This window comes from the organism of the source record quoted next, unplaced genomic scaffold (assembly GCF_019419815.1).
Source record: "Pyrus x bretschneideri cultivar Hongxiangsu unplaced genomic scaffold, Pyrus_bretschneideri_v1 Contig54, whole genome shotgun sequence".
Classification (NCBI taxonomy): domain Eukaryota; kingdom Viridiplantae; phylum Streptophyta; class Magnoliopsida; order Rosales; family Rosaceae; genus Pyrus; species Pyrus x bretschneideri.
In genome coordinates, this window is record NW_025999792.1 from 2,456,447 (window position 1) to 2,475,292 (window position 18,846).

The 18,846-nt window shown below is 39.1% G+C and overlaps 2 protein-coding genes across 8 annotated transcripts; one reads left to right on the forward strand and one right to left on the reverse strand.

The window, feature by feature from the left end:
* Positions 1-2,850: 2,850 nt before the first annotated feature.
* LOC103934519 (vacuolar protein sorting-associated protein 55 homolog) lies at positions 2,851-6,462 on the forward strand. Of its 3 annotated transcripts, none has more exons than XM_048570630.1 (5): positions 2,851-3,039; positions 4,603-4,746; positions 4,861-4,900; positions 5,716-5,797; positions 5,911-6,462. In XM_048570630.1, the coding sequence occupies exons 2-5, from the start codon at positions 4,648-4,650 to the stop codon at positions 6,104-6,106; spliced, it is 417 nt and encodes a 138-aa protein (XP_048426587.1). In that variant the 5' UTR covers positions 2,851-3,039; positions 4,603-4,647; the 3' UTR covers positions 6,107-6,462. The 3 variants fall into 3 exon arrangements, with proteins under 3 accessions (XP_048426587.1, XP_048426586.1, XP_048426585.1); XM_048570629.1 differs by having other exon boundaries at positions 2,852-3,034; positions 4,619-4,746; XM_048570628.1 differs by having other exon boundaries at positions 2,854-3,039; positions 4,619-4,746.
* A 1,615-nt stretch (positions 6,463-8,077) lies between these two features.
* Positions 8,078-13,695, reverse strand: LOC103934520 (iron-sulfur assembly protein IscA-like 2, mitochondrial). Of its 5 annotated transcripts, none has more exons than XR_007253257.1 (5): positions 13,277-13,688; positions 12,696-12,820; positions 12,488-12,596; positions 10,762-10,878; positions 8,078-8,344 (listed from the first exon to the last, which is right to left on the reverse strand). XR_007253257.1 is itself a non-coding variant. In XM_048570623.1 (4 exons), the coding sequence occupies exons 1-4, from the start codon at positions 13,469-13,471 to the stop codon at positions 8,255-8,257; spliced, it is 519 nt and encodes a 172-aa protein (XP_048426580.1). In that variant the 5' UTR covers positions 13,472-13,693; the 3' UTR covers positions 8,078-8,254. The 5 variants fall into 5 exon arrangements, 3 of the variants coding, with proteins under 3 accessions (XP_048426580.1, XP_009342546.2, XP_048426579.1); XR_007253258.1 differs by having other exon boundaries at positions 10,754-10,878; XM_048570623.1 differs by lacking the exon at positions 10,762-10,878 and having other exon boundaries at positions 13,277-13,693.
* Positions 13,696-18,846: the final 5,151 nt, after the last annotated feature.

The window sequence follows — 18,846 nt, forward strand, 5'->3', positions numbered from 1 at the left end:
ATAGGCGAGTTTGGAAAGTTGCAAAATTGGCCGGATTTTCCAAGGAATTTTCCGACCATTTTTTGCAGGATTTTGAACTCCTAATAGGTACAAATGTGTTCTACTCTTCAAGACCTTCAAATCCATATAAATTTCATGGATTTTGGTTGAGAAATGACGTAGATATTAAGCTTTGAAAATTTTCCAGAAACCAGCGAACCAGACGGCAGCCGGCTGTGGTGGACGGCGGAAGACCGGCGTGATCCACCGAAGAAAAAAAAGAATATTCCGTCAAAGTTGACGGAATATTCTAACGGCGTCAGGTAACACCGTTAGAGTTTAACGAAATATTCTGATATTTGAACGGAATATTCCTAATGCCGTTAGGGTTTCCTTCCCGTGTGCTAGGCATGTGCCTGCGCTTAAGGGCGCGTCCAACATCCAAAAAATTTTCTAAAAATATGGGGGTGTTCGTGTTGTCGAGTAAATCATGTTGGTATATTCAAACATCCCGTTTGAGCAACGTATGACGAATTAATCCTAGGCTTTGTTTATGTGCTAATTAATTAACATAATATCGTATATAGGTGAGATGTACCCCGAGGACGAGCGTGGACAAGCGAAGCTAGGGGGTTACGATCCTACTACTTATCAGTGAGTGGGCATTTGTTTTCTATACACACACACACACACACACACACACATATATACATATATATTTATACATATATATTTATATACAGTTTTCAAAAACTTTTTATATGGAACTATGCTTTGCTTGCCATGTCGTAAATAAGTTACATTTTAAATATTGCATTGTTACACTTGTGCATTGTATTGTGTGATGCTATGGAGACTTAGGTAAGCTTCAGGTGAGTATTATGTGATTGAATGGGTTGTATTGCATTGGTATGCACACATATATTTAGAGCTCATCATGGTTGCACCCTAGTATTAGTGCTCCCACCTGGGGCTAGGGCCAGCCTTCACATGATTGTTCACCTCCTACACCGCACGCTCACCTTAGATCCAAGTTTGGTGCCAGCCTGTCGTACAGACCACAATAGGTGGTTCCAACTCGTACGTGACCCGCGAATTATCACACAGCCTTCACATGATTGTAGCACTTGACCGTACATTTTTATACCCAGCTTGTCGTACAGGTAGGTGATTCTGACTCGTGTGCTAGCCTAGATTGATGAGCTACAAGTCCAGTTGTACAGGTCATGTTAAGTGACTCCGATTGGCATACTATTTTACATTGGTTCCACACCTGGATTACATTTATTATTGCTAAGATATTACGACATGGCATACTTCAGTTTTCACTACTCTTGTGCATTGGTTTTCATACCTACGTAGTAGTATTTTCTGGAAACTATACGGGTTTTACGGAGAGGGGTTATCATGTTCATAAAGATAAATACATTTTCAAACGCTTTGTTTTTGCCCACTCACCCTTCTATTTTATGCCCCTCCAGGTTCTATGTAGCTGTTCATCATTGGTGGCTCACGAGGACTACATAGTGATTCTGACGTTCTACTAAATAAAAGTAGGGATCTTCTCCCTATTTGTATAATTAGTACTTAGTTAGTTCGACTGCACTTTGGTTTTACCTATGCTCTGATATGCGTTTATCTTATACTTTATCACTTTCACACTCTTACATATTATCTCTAGTTAAATATGTTTTGTTTTGTTTTTTTTTATTTATTCACATTATTATCACTTCTATTGCACACTTGGCTACGTCACCCTCACGTGACGGCCAGCACGTCTCGACTCCGGTCGAGGTTTGTCAATACTGTCACCACATATGACCTAGTAACCCACCACCGATTCATCAGCTACTTTTGCCTCTAATCTATCTCTAGATTGAGCGAATCTTGAGCCCTAATCGAGGTAATTGTTGAAGTATTTTGTAAAAAAAAACAACATGCAAGCTTTGAGTTTCATTGGCAAGGTTTTAACTTCTGAGAAAAGCTTCACAACCTTGAAAAGAAAAACTCCTTCATTTTGCATATCATGCGCATTTGATCTTTTATGTTTGAAGTAGTATTTATCTGGCAATGTGATATGTGCAAATTTAGAGGAAAAATAAAAGAAAAGATTTTTCTTAACGGGTCATAACGGATCGAGTTATTTTTACCTGTTTGTTAAGAACTCGTTAAGATAATGGGTGTGACACGACACGATCCCGTTAAGATAACAAGTATTACATGATAATGACACGAATACGACAAACATGACCCGTTTGGCAGGCCTAAATAACATAATGATCACACAATGATAATATAAGGATGACATCATAAAAATGGTAAGCCTTTACAGTGGAAGGCACAATGTGTCTTATTGATTATTGATTTTTTTTTTTTGAACAAACAATATTATCTACATTAAAGGAGATGAGGTGAGTTTTAGCCTCACAATGAGTTAGAAATAATGAGGTTCGAATTCGTTTTTTGTGAAAATTAAACCTAATAATTCTCACTTATAAATAAAGAAGAATACTGACAGGCTGTAGTTTTAAGTTGAGAAAAAGGAGAAAATACATGAACCAGGATCCTCGCCGGATCCATTTCCTAGGGATCTTAGGGATCACGCAATCGTGTCCATTTATCGTATATCTTGAGGTCAGTTTTCGTTAGGTACTATTTAATTTGAATTTTAAAATTTAAAATTTAAATAATTTCTGACCGCACGATATACGAACACGATTGCGTGATCCTTAGGATCCCTAGGGAATGGATCCGGCGAGGATCCCGGTTCAAAATACATTAGGAGAAAATGGGCATCACGTGCGATCCAAGACTTATTGTTGAGGTCCGAATTCTGAAGCAAAAATGAAATTGTGGAGCCCCGATCCATTTCTTGTTCGGGTAATCTTTTTCCCGTCTGGCGTCAGCCTTCTCTCATCTTATTCTTTGTCTTCATCGTTCTTTCTTGTTCTAGAGTTAAGCTCAGCTGTCGACTCCGGACGGACTCCGAATCACCAACCAACCGTTTTCGCCGCCTCGGAATCGGATGGCTGAGCCCGATTGATTGAAGTAACAAGTAAGGTAAATTCTTCAACCTTGCTTTGTGATTGCATTATGGTTGAAGAATTGTCATTATTTAATATGGATAATGAATATTTTTGGATTAATTTAGGATTTAACTGGATAGATCAAGGAATGGATACTCTTATTAGGAGTTAGAATCCTAACCCTAGCCCTAACCCTGATTTGATGATATACATAATATGAACACAGATATGCATAATATGAACACACTAGATTGAGTTAATATGTATTACTTATTAAGATGTATAATTCAGGTATTAAGAATTATTTTGTTGGAATTGTGTTTGTTCTGAATGAGATTATATAAATTTGGACTAGCATTCGTGATTAAATGATGAGAAACTGTTATGCTATATATGTATTACTAAGATTGAGGTGGTTCAGATTAGTAAGTTTGATGGGTAATATGAATAGTAATTTCGAGATATTTATGCAAGAAACTCTGGAATTCATCTTTCATTTGATGTTGTTGGTTTTCTGTCTTTGTATCTGACATGTAAATTGCAGTAAGTCTATTTTTTTACTACATGCATTGTTACCAACTTCAAAAGACTGGGATGTGTGGTTCCTTAGCTGCATATTAGGTCTGAACTATGTGTATTTATATATCGTGGTCATCGATCCGGTGATCGGCAATGAGGAGCATCTTGCCTTGGCACATGAACTCTTTATGTATGTGTATGTATGTAGGAGTATGAAATAGGCACTGGAGGCAGTTCTTTAGCTGTGGGTCTCTGTGGAACAAATAACATGTCTTGTAGATTTTGAAATGATTTTGCAATTGTTGAACATTTACTAGGTAAGTAATAAGTCATGATAGTTATGAAGGAAATCTCAAGCAAGAGAAATAACATCGCCACACACACGTACATGTATGCCATGCTTCAGGGTGGTTCCGTAGCTTACTCAATACTTATGTACTAACATTCAGAGATTGATGCTGATCTATGGGGAATGAGCATAGAAGGGGATTCTAGAATCTGTACATCCCAGATTACTCGAGTGAAACGAATTAAAATCATCAATTTACCCATAAAATCATTGTCATCCTTCCATTATCTCAAACTGGAGTGACCTTGCAAAGAATTGCTAGGCCTAATAACAGTTCTACGGAAGTTGTCTTTAAACTATTTGGATTCTTTTCTTGCATAGGATAAATAGTTTTCATTCTGTCCATCATGTTTCAGTTTTAATATGTGTATCTATAGCACCACCATTTTTCATTACTTTGTATGTATGATTTGTTTGAGTGATCCTCAACTTAATAAAGAATTACACTTATTGAAAGAATGCCTGAGAAGTCAGATTATATTAGTGGTTACTTCCTAGACCTAACAGAGTCAAAGTAGGTGACCAACAAATTATTATTTCATAGCAAACTTTAAGCATTACATGAATGGAATTTTTAATTGTTAGTTTTTTATGATGAGTCTCTTCTTCATTTTCCTTGATCATTGTGGCGTGAGTTGTATGATTTATGAATATTTCGTGTACTTTGTTTATTTATGGACTGCTTTCTTTTATTTACTATTGTCAATTTGCTGAGATATTTATTTTAAGCACCACGTGATTTCAGGCGTTCCCCATCTATGCGGTAAGTACCTGATGGCAGACTTACCAGTCTATATGCGTGCTTGCTTGCACACTGGAAAACTTGCCGCCTTGGCAATTTTGGTCTCTGGAGGAATTGTATTGCAAATTTTGGTGGGTAGTGCTTCTTTTGTCAATTATGCTCAATTCATGTGTATCAGTAAGCTTTTCTCTATTGTAAGGTTGATAGTCATACTAGGTTCTCATCTATCACGTTTTTCGATGCAGGCATGTGCCTTGTACAATAATTGGTGGCCAATGCTAACTGGTAGGTTTTGAACTGTTGTTTTCCTTCGTAAACTTGCAATGTGATACCTTTTCTTTTGGCCAAATAAGCTGTTATGTGATGCTACATGTTGATGTGTTTGTAAGACAATAAGTATGACAGTACTAATAAAGATTTCAATTTTTTATTCTCTAGCTCCTTTAAGAAATAATCTTTAAGGGTTCTATTCCTTTTTCCCAAAATTATTATTCCTTTAATTCCCATAACTCAAATCCATAAAATAGATCTGAATATGTTTTATTTTATTTTTTAATTTTTTCATATTTGTCTTGCCCTGATTAGAAACAAGAGCCTTTGAGCCTTCGGTCAGGTGGTAAAAGGATAGTGATATGGTTAGATGGTGGCTTTAAACGACATCTAGCAACATGTACGAAGATAGGTTCAGGAATAAATCAGGGTTGGATATTTCTGCTTTCTTGTATATGGTAACGGATTCGATGATTCTGCACAGCTAATGCTTCTATTCGATTAATGGTTTAAGGTAATTAGTAATTCTGCTATATATGCAAAAGCTGTAATTAGACATAATAGCTTTCTAAGCACTATAATGTGCAAGGAATGGAATTCCACGATCATATCGTCCACTTATTTGCTGGTATCAGAGTCATGTGTTACATTGTCATCATTGGGCTGTTCAAACATACTTTTTTTTTTAATTACTAAAACAAGATAAATATTACATTTCTCAAGAATCTTAATTCCGTCCAGTGAACATCCTCTGCATGTAGGTTTTTATTTGAATGATTTGCATGAAACCATGCACGCTGATGGTGTGGTCATCTCATGATGTTTTGCAGTAATAATGTATGTGCTCCTTCCCATGCCATTGCTGTTCTTTGTGGGATCCGATTCTTCAATATTTTCAGAATCTGAAAATGGGTTTGTCTTTCTCCCCTCAACTTACAAACTGAAATATCTATCGTTTAAGTCTAAGGCTGCATCAACATTATTCGTGTTCTTACTCGCTTATTAACTAAGGGATGATGAAACAGCTGGGTAAATGCAACCAAGTTCCTGACTGGAGCTTCAGCTATTGGAAGCATTGCAATCCCTGCAATCTTAAAACATGCTGGTGTTATTGGTTGGGGAGCCTTGGCAATGGAGCTCTCATCCTTTTTCGTATTTGTACTGGCAATAATGTGTTACATTCGGACGAGTGATGGTGATGACAGCTACAGTATCATCTGAGATATGGCTCTCCTGCAGTCCTGCCAGATTTTTGTAAAGTCGTTATTTTCCCACAAGATGTTTCTGTTTCTTGGTGAGCATTACCTCCAATATCAGCTTGATTTATAATCCGAAAACCGTCTTCCCCATTCCCTTTTTTCCTGTTTTTTGTGTAATTCTTTATCCCTGTAATTGAGTGTATATTGTATTAAATACGTTCTTCAACCGCGATTTAGGATTTCTTAACAAACACTTGGTCTAGTGGCATCTCTCTTTCTGACTAACGCCCTTTTAGTCCAGTAGTATTCTCCACTTACGCTTGGGTGAAATAAGTTTGAGTTTGAGCTCGTATGAATGCATTTGATATGTTTTGTGCCCGACCGACCTTACTTGGTGGATTGGTTTAGTCGTGGGTTACTAATGCGGCAAGTTTTAGAGTTTCACAATGATTTGTTGATGCAAAAATGGTTTCACAAAGCATTACCTCAACGATTCGGCTCCACAAAGAGGCAGAACCTTTGGTCTGCCATTGGAGAGAGCGACAGTCAACAGCAAGGCAGCAAATGTCTCTTCCGCCCCACCGCCGTCCTGCCATCTGAACACCACGCGCTGTCGCCTTCACATGTCCACGCTGGGGACGGCGGCCACCGTCCAGTCTCAATTTTTAGGAAAATCCCAAATTTCAAAATCTTAATTATTTAAATCCCTAATTTTATTTGATTGACATTTTTTTAACAATTTTGATTGACATTAAATTTATATTATTTCATTTACATAATTTAAATTAATTGATGGTTTATTATTGATATGAATTTTTGTTAGTTTAATTTCATTGATTTATATTGTTAATTGAATTGTTGTTTAATTAGTTATTAGTCGTACTTCTACAATTACATAATGGAGTGATATTATAAGAAGCTAAGCACTCATCCTCCTTGCTACGCAACTAAAAGAATTGAATAATTGCTTCAATGAGGTAAATACCGCGTTGCTTCTTTGTATGGCATGTTTGGGTCTGGTGAATAATTTTGCATTTTTTGACCAACAAAAAATAATTCGTTTTGCCAATTTTATACTCAAGATTTTGATTGTGTGGACCTCATGAATCTTCCAATTCAACTTAACAATTATATTCATGATATGGAGATGCATATTGAGTTTTCATCATTGAAAAGAATTATTGATCTTTCAAAAGAATTAGTGAAGACCAAGAGGTGTGAAACCTACAAGTTAGTGTATAAGCTTATTACATTGACTTTAGTATTACCAGTTGCAACCGTTTTGGTAGAGAGAGCATTTTTCGCTATGAATATTGTTAAAAGGCCATTGCGTTACAAAATGGGAGATTAATAGTTGAGTGATAGCTTAATTGTTTACATTAAAACATAGATTTTTGTTTTTATTGATAATAAGGTTATTATGCGACGTTTTCATGACATAAAATTTCGCCGGCAATAATTATAACTTGTTTGTATTGAGAAATCAAGAACAACTTTAATATTGTCCTACTATCGAAAAAGATTTAGTTGTTTACATTCTTTAGAACCTTTTACCCTTTTAAAATTTTCTCCTATCCCCAACAATTCCTATCTTTGCCATTGGTTGGAGACCAGATCAAGTCGTACAGTATTATACAAGCAATGCTCATTGTACTGTTAGGAACCGGTACCGGATGGGACGTAGAAGTGTACGTTATAGGAGGCTACTAGCAAGAAATGTGAAGTATGGAATTGTGGTTTGTGAGGCTAATAGCGTAACCAAATTTTCTGGATATTGATAGAGCGGGAAAGAGTTGCTTTGCAGTAAGGTCTCGATGCTTCAAAAATAAAACTTCGGCATCAGATTTTTTTTTTTTTTTTTTTTTTTTTCTTTTAACAAAACGATAGTATCTATACTAAGCGGTGAAAGAGTAGACTAAACCTCACACTAAGTTAGCCATAATAATGTGATTCATATTCATCTTTGGTTAGAATCGAACCTAAGACCTCCCACTTACAAGTGAAGAGGAATACCACTAAATCGTAATACTAAGTGACACTTCGGCATCAGAATTAAACATGAAGTTTGAAGTACCTTCACTTCCTTACAATCAGTAACTATTGATCTATGCGGCTACACATCATCAAAATAGGCAATCATCGAAACCCCGCAATGTACTGTAATCCCAACTCAAGTAAAAGTAACAAGTAGCATGGCGGCTAATCCAACAAATTTCAAGTTGCAACTCGCAAGCATTCGTCTACTGTTGAAGTCAGAAAGCTGAGAAGAGTACAAGATGCCTCAATCAGATATACGTGGTAAAAATGTGTAATACATAAAAAAAATTAGGATTTTTATTACAAATGATTCCTGAAATTTACATTCACCATTAAGGCGGTCATTGAGATTCAAAATCAATTAATGTAGCCCCCGAAATAGGTGTCGCAAATCAATGTGGTCATTCCGTCACAATTTTGTTAAAAATTATGTTGTGTGCCGATGTGGCACATAATAGGCCCTACAAGATTTACGGGTTTTTATTACAAATGGTCCCTGAAATTGACTTGTACCATTAAGATAGTCCTTGAAATTGACTCACACCATCAAGATGGTCCCTAAAATTGAAAATTGATGAATATAATCCTTGAAAATAGGTGTCGCAAATTAATATCATCATTCCGCGACAATTCTGTAAAATAAAATTTGTTATGTGTTGATGTGGGTTTAATAATTAATTAAAAAAGTTGTCTAAATACCTTTTTGCACAATAGAATTTTTTTTCTTATAATAGGACATACTCCGAAGACAGATCCCTTCCATAAATTCTTAAACGCACAAGGCTTAACCGAGGCCTAAGAAGGGGTTTGAAAATAGTTTTCAATCAACAATAGACGCACCTCAATTATAACTTCATTATTTCAAGGCAGACCTTGCCGTTCTTTGAGTCACCAGACCACCAGGGAAGCATTAAACAAGCTCCCCAAAAGTAAGGTTGTGAGGATGTTGATCACCTAAATGTTAATGGTGGTGTCCTAGAAGTCATTGTCAATCAACTAAGCCGTCACCAATGGTGATCTCAATCCAAGTTCAATTCGGCGAAGAATGTTGAAGTGTGTACATATGGGTGTATTTAGAAATTTTTTTTTTATATAATAGACAACAAAGGAGGTAGAGAAATGTAGACTAGGATTGGAGGTGATTGTAGGACTGGGTTTTTGGATTCACAATTTTTTATTAATTAAATTATTAAACCTATTTGTAATTTATTTAATTTAATTAAACTTGTGTGACCTATTTATGTGTCACATCAGCACATAACAAATTTTTTGACAAAAGAACTACATTGATTTAGGACACTTACTTGAGGGACTACATTGATCAATTTTGAATTTCAAAGACCATTTTGACGTCGCGGATCAATTTCAGGAACCATTTTGATGTCGTTCAAGATTTTAAAAAACGTTAGACGCTAGTCGGGTGGCGAGCAAGGGCCTAGCCTAGGTGGCTAGGCGGAGCCTAGGCGGGCACCTATATATCTTCTAAATGAGTAGTTATTTACACTAAAATATATATACTTGTATAGATAATAAAATAATGATAAAATACAAAACTAATACACAAAGTACATCCATCCAATAAGTTCAATATTTAAAAAATGGTAAGTATATAATCATAATGAGAAGTATTCTTAAATGATAGACTACATTATTCTTGTTTATGATCCTTGCATTAGATTGGGTATAGACTAAATAACTCATATGGCATTTAGATAAAACATTAATACACACACACACGCGCACACACACATACACACACATACATACATACATACATACATACATACATACATACATACATATATATATAAACTTTTGAAAGATAAAAGCCCACGTAGTGGGTTGTTGTGTAATTAAAATCCATTGAACGTGCACTCCACCTCTCACATTACCTGAGCCCAAATAAAGTTAAACACCTTCCCAATTTCCCATTAAATCAGTTCGGTTCTTCATCTTCTCTTTCTTATCTCTTTCAGAAGAATCAGAACCACAAAGTGAAATAGAAACTACAGCTCGCACGGTCGCACCGCCACAACTGAAATGTCAAATACCCTCTCTCTCTCTCTCTCTCTCTCTCTCTCTCTCTATGGGCGTACTCTCTCTTCCTTCATCTACTTACAAACAGCAAAGCTGCAGAAGCTCGCTGAGATCGGAAGTTGCAAATTCAAAGTTGTTGCGCGTTTGGGATTTGCAACTACCTAGAGTGGCGCCTAGCGCCGCCTAGACCGCCTAGACGGCCGCCTAAATCATTTCCGCCTTAAGTGAACAATTTGGTCAAAATCGGATCAGAGCTCTGTCGTCCAGAGCCTAGGTGCCGCCTAGGCCAATTTTTAGAACACTAATGTCGTTTGTCAATTTCAAGGACTATTTGTGAGAGAAAAAGAGTAATGGGACCCCCTTTATGTGCCACATCAGCACTTTAACATAATTTTTAACATAATTGTGATGGAATGACTACATTGATTTGCGACACCTTTTTTCAGGGACTACATTGATTGATTTTCAATTTCAGAGACCATCTTGATTCAGGAACCATTTGTGATAAACCCTTTTTATTATACAATGTACTCAAATAATCATGATTCAAAAAATCAAGTGAAAAAATTATATGTAAGCACCTATTAGGACAGACCTAATTACCTCCTAGTCTTAAGCTACCTTGGAAGGCAGGGCACAAAAGTCGTGGCAAAACTATTATTTCACCATGAAAGAACTTTTACAACTGCACCCCCCGACTGCACTTGGATTTGTAGTCACCTGAACATGAAACCAGGATTCGATTAATTGTACAGGAAATCCTCGTGTGAAAGAGGTGATATTATAACTGCACTTCTCTAGCGGCCTAGAGGCTATTGACTTTGATTACACTACTTCAGCATCATAAAGATACGACCCAAAAACAGACATACAGGCAATCGCATAATCATACAAGATGCTTCCTCTTGAGGCATCAGACACACTATAACCAACGAAGAGCAAATACAGAAATAAATTGCTTCTGTGGATCTTCAATCTTAATGAGTTACAACCAAATTCTAGGCTCTAGCTTTACTACTTCGCTCCATTCCGCAAGACCAATATACTAATGGAACAGCATTACAACGGCCACTAAACATAGAATTTTCAATTGACTCCTGTCAGGTAGTCATTTACAAACCCTCTAAGTGCATTGCATCTAGTCGTTTCAAATCCCTCTATCCAATGCTTTGTAGTGCATTTTTACTATTGTAGCCTAAATCCCTTGGTACTTTGGAAATCCCTCATCCAAACACACCATAAGAGTCTTGTCCTACCCAATTTAGAAGGGATTCAGCAGATTTCAGACTTTAAACATCCCCATATTGTTTGACCAAACCCGTAATGGGGGTATACAACAAATCTAAGCAACCACACACAAGGGCATAGCCATGTTAAAGGCACCCCTGTTCTATAGCCTGGGTAAGTTTCCTCCTAATCCCACCTGTAACATAGTCCACTCATTTAAAAGAACAAAACCGAGAAACCCAGCTTCCATATCCCAACTGAACTCACTGCAAGATTCTTCCATTCCTTATGGCTCTTCCTAATCAATTACCTCCCACTCATTCACATACAAAAACGTTCTCTCAATTCTTATAAAATTTTCTTTATTGTAACTCCCCTCCCGAAACGAAAAGAACCCTTGTTCACCTTGACCACACAACACCAGTAACAACCATTATGTGGCATGACAGAAGAGCACTGTATTGCATTGCCAATTGTCTCTCGTTTACTGCAACCTAATTAGAAGAAAAAAAATATAGCAAGTGATCCAAATAAAGGAAACACCCAAACAAGACCACTAGTGTATCACAATGATATGTTCCTTGCATGGTAAACACGCTCACTGAATTATTGGATAAATCGTCAAGGGAACCATTATGATATTTTCTAACATGACCACCAGTTTACCAAGGTGAGCCAAGACCTAGACAAATATCTATAATTGTTATATTTGATACAGAGAATACCATTATGCTAGATTTTTATATCTAGCACGTGGTTCTTACTTATGCACCGATGCTCAACATTATACACATCATTTAGCTAACAGAAAAGATTTCAGCAGATCTTCGATTATAACAGAATGTATTTCTAATTGTCATAAAAGAAGACCACTGGCAGATGGTCCATACTTTTCTTATGCTCACCAAGATAGGCATAGTTAACAGAGAATTTCAAGCACATCTTCAATTCTTAAGAATATATTTATTGACTACTTATTCTAGTTCACATATCCCGAACCGAGAAATTACATGTGGGGTGATGTGTGTAAAATTTGATGTGCACCACGGACAAGAATATTAAAGAATAAAGCATGAAAACAGAATGAGATAAATTGACTTACTTGGAAAGCAGAGCGAATCAGCTCCTCAACATAATCAACAGTTGCTCCTTTCACAAAATCATATGAAATATTGTCGACCAGCAACTTTACTCCTTCCTTCTCAAATACTCTATTATGGAATGTATGGGTCCCCAGTTAACCAAGCAAACTTAATAAGCAAAAGCGTTTTTAATCAAGAATTATTATTACAGAGATGGACTATAAATACCTGTCATCTGGGTGGTGTTTGTCGTCGAGATCAAAAACATATTGGAACCCAGAACATCCACCAGTTTCTACACTCAAACGTAGCATCTTTCCCTCAACTTCACTCGCTTGCAGCTGTTTCATTCTCTGCAAGACAATTCAGGATTGCAGACGCAAAATATTCGTTGAAAAACCAAGCTCAACAAAACTATTCAGGATTACAGACGCAAAATGTCATAAGTTACATTAAACTCTCTTTACTAGAAAACTGCATATTACGAGCATGATAACCGATTCAATAAGAACGAAAAACAGATATGCTACGCAAATTATATGCTAGAATAAAACCGTTTAGCCGATTAGTCTTCGTGCATCCACTAGAAATTTTGAAGAAAAAAATTCCGATTAGCACAACCCATTTCATTTTTTTTCTTGCCCGTGTTTATTTTGTGATTCATTCATAAAATCATCGAAAATGGTTAGCTAAGCAACAGAATTAAAACCATTACAGATTAATAACCCAAAAATAAAAATGGAAAATACAGGCAGCCCAAATGTCAAATCGCACCCAAAAAAAGGGAAGGAGATGGAGAGAGGGATTACTTGAACACAGGTATCGGTCATGTGAACGGAATCGAGGTCGAGGGCCGGAGATGGAGAAGAAGAAGAGGCTTCTTCGACAGCGGAAGAGGAAGAGGAATAGAAGAAAGAAGAGGATAGAAGCCTCTGGTTCTGCCTGATTCGAGCTGCAAAGCAGGGCGCGAGCCGGTGAAGAATCAGAGATCGCGGTGGACCCATCGCCTAATAATGGACCTATTGGAATTTTGGACTACAAGATTTGGGGCGGTTCGGGTGGTCGTCGGCGAATACGGGGGTCTGGGTGGGGGAGGAGCTGGCTGGGCTGTGGTCGGGACGAGGGGCAGAAGGGAGACGCTGCAAGGTAAGGGAGGGGCCTGGTGAGGGAGAGGGCCTGTAAGAACGGATATAACGTCACGTGTCGCTCGTTATAATTAGTTTTTGAAATTTCTTTGTGCTCACCTCCGTAGAAATATCAAAGAAATCACTTAAATTTTGATTGAAATCGACCGATTTCCTCGGTGTTTTTTATATATCAGTCAAATATCGACAAAATGTCGTATGATATTGGCAAAGTTTCATTTTTAATTTCTTATTTTTGAGCAAATTTGCATTATTTTTATCAAAATGGATGATATCAATATTTTCACAAATTTACATATCGTCCATTAAAAGACATAATTTAGGTCTTTAAACAATGAATGTCACCCTGTTAAAGATGCTCCACATGCAGTGCACTGTGCTTTACAGATTCCACTGTGCTTTACAGATTGGTATATGGTTCCCACGTTAAGGATGTATGATTATTCTAAACAACAAGGACACATGCATAGTGGACAGCAAGGCCACTGCATGTGTATACTGACTGATGTTTCATAGACAGCAAGGATGCCACTTCCAGTTGTTTTGTTTATTTGCATGCGTGTGTAGTAAACTGTGTATAAAACTCTTCTGCAATTGCAGCAGATCATATTATTCAAAAATATAGATTGGATCCAAGTTTAATATGGTATCAGAGCACCGATCTTGGTGACTCTAGAAAGCTCATTCTGCTTCCGCCACAAACACAACCAGTCCATCTTCATTAAACACAGCCACCCTGGGCGACGAAAGATCAGCTGAGACGATACCCCATGTATCTGATCCTCTCATTCTGCATCATTCAGACTCACCAAGTCTTGTCTTAGTCTCACAACTTCTTGATGGACACAACTATGGACAGTGGAGCCGTTCTACGCGAATCGCCCTCAGCGCCAAAAACAAACTAGGGTTCATTGATGGATCAATCAAGAATCCCGCAACCACTGATGCCAAGTATCCAATTTGGCAGAGATGCAATGACATGGTCTTGTCCTGGATTTGGCAATCCATGCAGGGCAACATTGCCCACAGTATACTCTACTGCAAAACTGCATCAGCAGCATAGAGAGATCTTGAGGATCGTTTCTCGCAAGGAAACGATTCTAGGATCTATCAAATTCGACAAGAAATTGCCGAACACCGACAAGGACAGCTATCTGTTTCAGATTATTACACAAAATTGAAAGCTCTCTGGGATGAATTAACATCATATCATGGGCCCATTGCCTGTGAATGCGAGGGATCCAAGGCACATGCAGACAGGGAAGAAAAAGAGAAAGTCATGCAGTTCTTAATCGGTCTGAACGAGAGTTACTCAATCATACGAGGTTCTATCTTAATGATGAGCCCACTTCCAGATACACGACGAGTCCATGGATTGGTTCTTCAACATGAACGCCAATTGGATGTGGTAAATTGACGTGAACCTATCGCTCATGCAATGCAAACCAGTCATTCGACAGCACCAAAACGAGGCTATGGTGCCAACAACCCTAATTCACGGAAGATATTCAAATGCAGCTACTGTGACGGAGGACATCCAGTCGAACGTTGTTTTTTCCTTATTGGATTCCCTGAATGACATAAATGGCACGGGAAGAATGTGCAGCCCAGAAATAGACGTGCACCTCCAACTTCCAACAATGTTGAAGCATTACCGTCGCCAGCTACCAAAGCAACAACCTCCAACAAATTTGATGCAACGTTGACAACCGAGGAGTACAACCAACTCATGGCTCTCCTTCGCAATAAGAATGGTACCGATCTGCCCCTTGCACATGCAACAGGTATCTATACACCCAACTGCAATTTTGCACATTATGATCCAACATTGTATTGGATCGTGGATAGCGGGGCCACAGATCATGTTTCTCACTTATCACTCAGCCATAATCACACTAAAACCCAACATGATTTTGTTGGTTTACCAAATGGCGGACAGGCTGCGATTGAAACCATTGGGTCCATTAAATTGTCCCCCGAGATAACTCTTGATGGAGTTTTACATGTGCCACAATTTCATGTGAATTTGTTATCTGTGAGTAAGTTGACCTGGGCATTGAAGTGCATTGTGATATTTTACCCGGGTTTTTGTGTTGTGCAGGACATGGCTACGAAGAGGATGATTGGCCTGGGCAAGCAGTTTGATGGACTTTACTACCTCACTCCAACACAAAACCCTCATCTCGCTCACCATGTCAAACGTACCTCGGCACTTTGGCATCAACGTCTTGGGCACCCATCCTCGGCTCCCCTTCACTCTTTATCCCAGACTATCCCAGAAATTATCTTTGATTCTACACATGTTTGTGATGTTTGTCCTTTAGCAAAACAAACTCGTTCATCTTTTGTTTCCAGTTCAATAAAATCAGTTGCTCCTTTTGATTTGATCCACTGTGATATTTGGGGGCCACATAAAATCCATACACACTCTGGGGCACGTTACTTCCTCACCATTGTAGATGACTTTACCCGTTTCACATGGGTTCATTTTATGCGATTTAAATCAGATACACAAACCTTGTTGCACTCGTTCTTTTCTTGGGTCAAAACCCAGTTTCATCGTGACATTAAAACCCTTCGTGCAGACAATGGGGGAGAATTTGTATCTATGCGTTCGTTTTTAGACACTCATGGCACCCTTTTTCAACACACCTGTGCACACACCCCTCAACAAAACGGGGTAGTTGAACGCAAACATCGCCATCTTTTGAACGTTGCCCGTGCCTTACGATTTCAAGCTAACCTACCCTTAAAATTCTGGGGGGAGAGTATACAAACTGCATGTTACCTTATTAATCGCCTTCCAGCACCCTTACTTTCCCACAAATCTCCCTATGAACTCTTGCATGGGACACTACCTACATACTCTCATCTCCGGGTTTTTGGGTGTTTATGCTATGCCACCAACCTTACCCCCTCCCACAAATTTGATGCTCGTGCTCGTCGCTGCCTCTTCCTGGGTTATCCCCTTGGCCAAAAGGGCTACCGTGTTTATGACCTTGATAGCAAACGCGTTTTTTCCTCTCGTGATGTCATCTTTCATGAGCATATTTTCCCCCTTGCTACCTCACCACCAGAAAAAGACCTCGACTTCCCTATCTTACCTATCCCTTATGACGATCCCACTCCTGCACTCATCTCAACTCAACACCTTCCAACTCCTGACCTCCTTCCCACTGCCGATATCACTCCTTCACCCCCAGACATCCCTCCCTCGCCAGACATCCCTCTCTCGCCAGACATCCCTCCCTCGCCAGCATCTGCTCCCTCACCTTCGCAACCTCCTTCTCTTCGCCGCTCCGACCGCATTAAACACCCACCTGCCCATCTTCGTGACTACCAGACACATCATGCTGCTTTGCTTCAGCGCAGCGTCATCCCTTCCACCATGTCCGGCACCCGATATCCCCTTCAACGGTATGTTCCTTACTCTCATCTCTCTCCTGCTCACTGCTCTTTTGTCCACAACATCTCTCACTTGGTTGAACCAGCCTCTTATGAGCAGGCCCGTCATGACCCTCACTGGCTTGCAGCCATGAACTCTGAGATTGAAGCCCTTGAAGCCAATCACACCTGGACTATGGTTCCCCTCCCTCCTCACCAACGACCCATTGGCTGTAAATGGGTCTTCAAAATCAAGTACCATTCCGATGGTACCATCGAACGCTACAAGGCCCTCCTTGTCGCCAAAGGGTTCACGCAGCGCGAAGGGATTGATTACAAACAGACGTTTGCTCCAGTTGCTAAACTCATTACTGTCCGCTGTCTCTTGACTGTTGCTGCTGTTCGCAGCTGGTCTCTTCATCAAATGGATGTCCAAAATGCTTTCCTTCACGGTGCATTGCATGAAGAAGTCTATATGATACCGCCTCCTGGATATCGTCGACAGGGGGAGACCATGGTTTGTCGACTCCACAAATCGTTATACGGACTCAAGCAAGCTTCTCGCAGCTGGTTCCAACGTTTTTCATCTGCCATTCAAGAAATTGGCTTCCAACAGTCCCGTACGGATTACTCGTTATTCACTCAGGTCTGTGGACAATCTATTACTGTGGTATTACTCTACGTTGATGACATGATCATTGCAGGAAATGATGAGGAAACCATTAGTCGACTCAAGAAGTTTCTTAATGGTTGTTTCCGAATTAAAGATCTCGGACCATTAAAATATTTTCTTGGTGTCGAAGTTGCACGGTCCAAGGCTGGGATCTCCATTTGCCAACGTAAATATACCTTGGATATATTGGAGGAAGCTGGTTTTCTTGGAGTAAGACCTGCCAAGGTACCCATGGAACCTGATTTAGTGTTGACAACAACGGGTAGTGATGCTCTCAAAGACCCGACTCGATATCGACGTTTGGTTGGTAAACTGATCTATCTCACCATTACAATGCCAGACGTTACGTATGCAGTAAATAATCTCAGTCAGTTCATGCAAGAACCCAAACTTCACCATCTTCAGGCAGCACATCGCCTTCTCCAATATCTGAAAGAAGCACCCGGACAAGGCTTAATGTTCTCTTCCCAAAGTGAATTACATTTAATCGGTTACTGTGATGCAGATTGGGCACGTTGCCCCATTACCCGTCGATCAGTGACAGGTTATTGTATCTTCCTTGGAAAGTCACTTGTGTCCTGGAAAAGCAAGAAACAAGTTACAATAGCTCGTTCCTCTGTTGAAGCGGAGTATCGATCCATGGCTGCAGCTACTTGTGAATTAAGTTGGCTGCGATATTTGTTGAAAGATTTACGTGTTGAGCATTCCCAACCGGCAAAGTTATTTTGTGACAACCAAGCGGCTTTACACATAGCTGCAAATCCTGTGTATCATGAACGCACAAAGCATATTGAGATCGATTGCCACACTGTTCGTGAGAGGGTTGAAAGGGGAGAAATTAAAACTTCCTATGTCGGAACGGGAGAACAAGTCGCAGACTTGTTTACTAAGCCACTGCGTGCGCCTATTTTTCAAACGCATCTAGGCAAGTTAGGCGTCATTGACATTCACGCTCCGACTTGAGGGGGAGTGTTAAAGATGCTCCACATGCAGTGCACTATGCTTTACAGATTCCATTGTGCTTTACAAATTGGAATATGGTTCCCACGTTAAGGATGTATGATTATTCTAAACAACAAGGACACATGCATAGTGGACAACAAGGCCACTGCATGTGTATACTGACTGATGTTTCATAGACAGCAAGGATGCCACTTCCAGTTGTTTTGTTTATTTG

What these genes read in the sequence shown, in the direction of transcription:
- LOC103934520 (XM_048570622.1), bottom strand. Translation starts at nt 13,471, where the DNA reads ATGGGTCCACCGCGATCTCTGATTCTTCACCGGCTCGCGCCCTGCTTT. An exon ending in TGACCGATACCTGTGTTCAA is followed by an intron (nt 12,821 to 13,276) that starts GTAATCCCTCTC and finishes ATTGTCTTGCAG; the next exon opens with AGAATGAAACAGCTGCAAGC. An exon ending in AAACACCACCCAGATGACAG is followed by an intron (nt 12,597 to 12,695) that starts GTATTTATAGTC and finishes ATTCCATAATAG; the next exon opens with AGTATTTGAGAAGGAAGGAG.
- LOC103934519 (XM_048570630.1), top strand. Translation starts at nt 4,648, where the DNA reads ATGGCAGACTTACCAGTCTATATGCGTGCTTGCTTGCACACTGGAAAA. An exon ending in GAATTGTATTGCAAATTTTG is followed by an intron (nt 4,747 to 4,860) that starts GTGGGTAGTGCT and finishes TTTTCGATGCAG; the next exon opens with GCATGTGCCTTGTACAATAA. An exon ending in TTGGTGGCCAATGCTAACTG is followed by an intron (nt 4,901 to 5,715) that starts GTAGGTTTTGAA and finishes GATGTTTTGCAG; the next exon opens with TAATAATGTATGTGCTCCTT.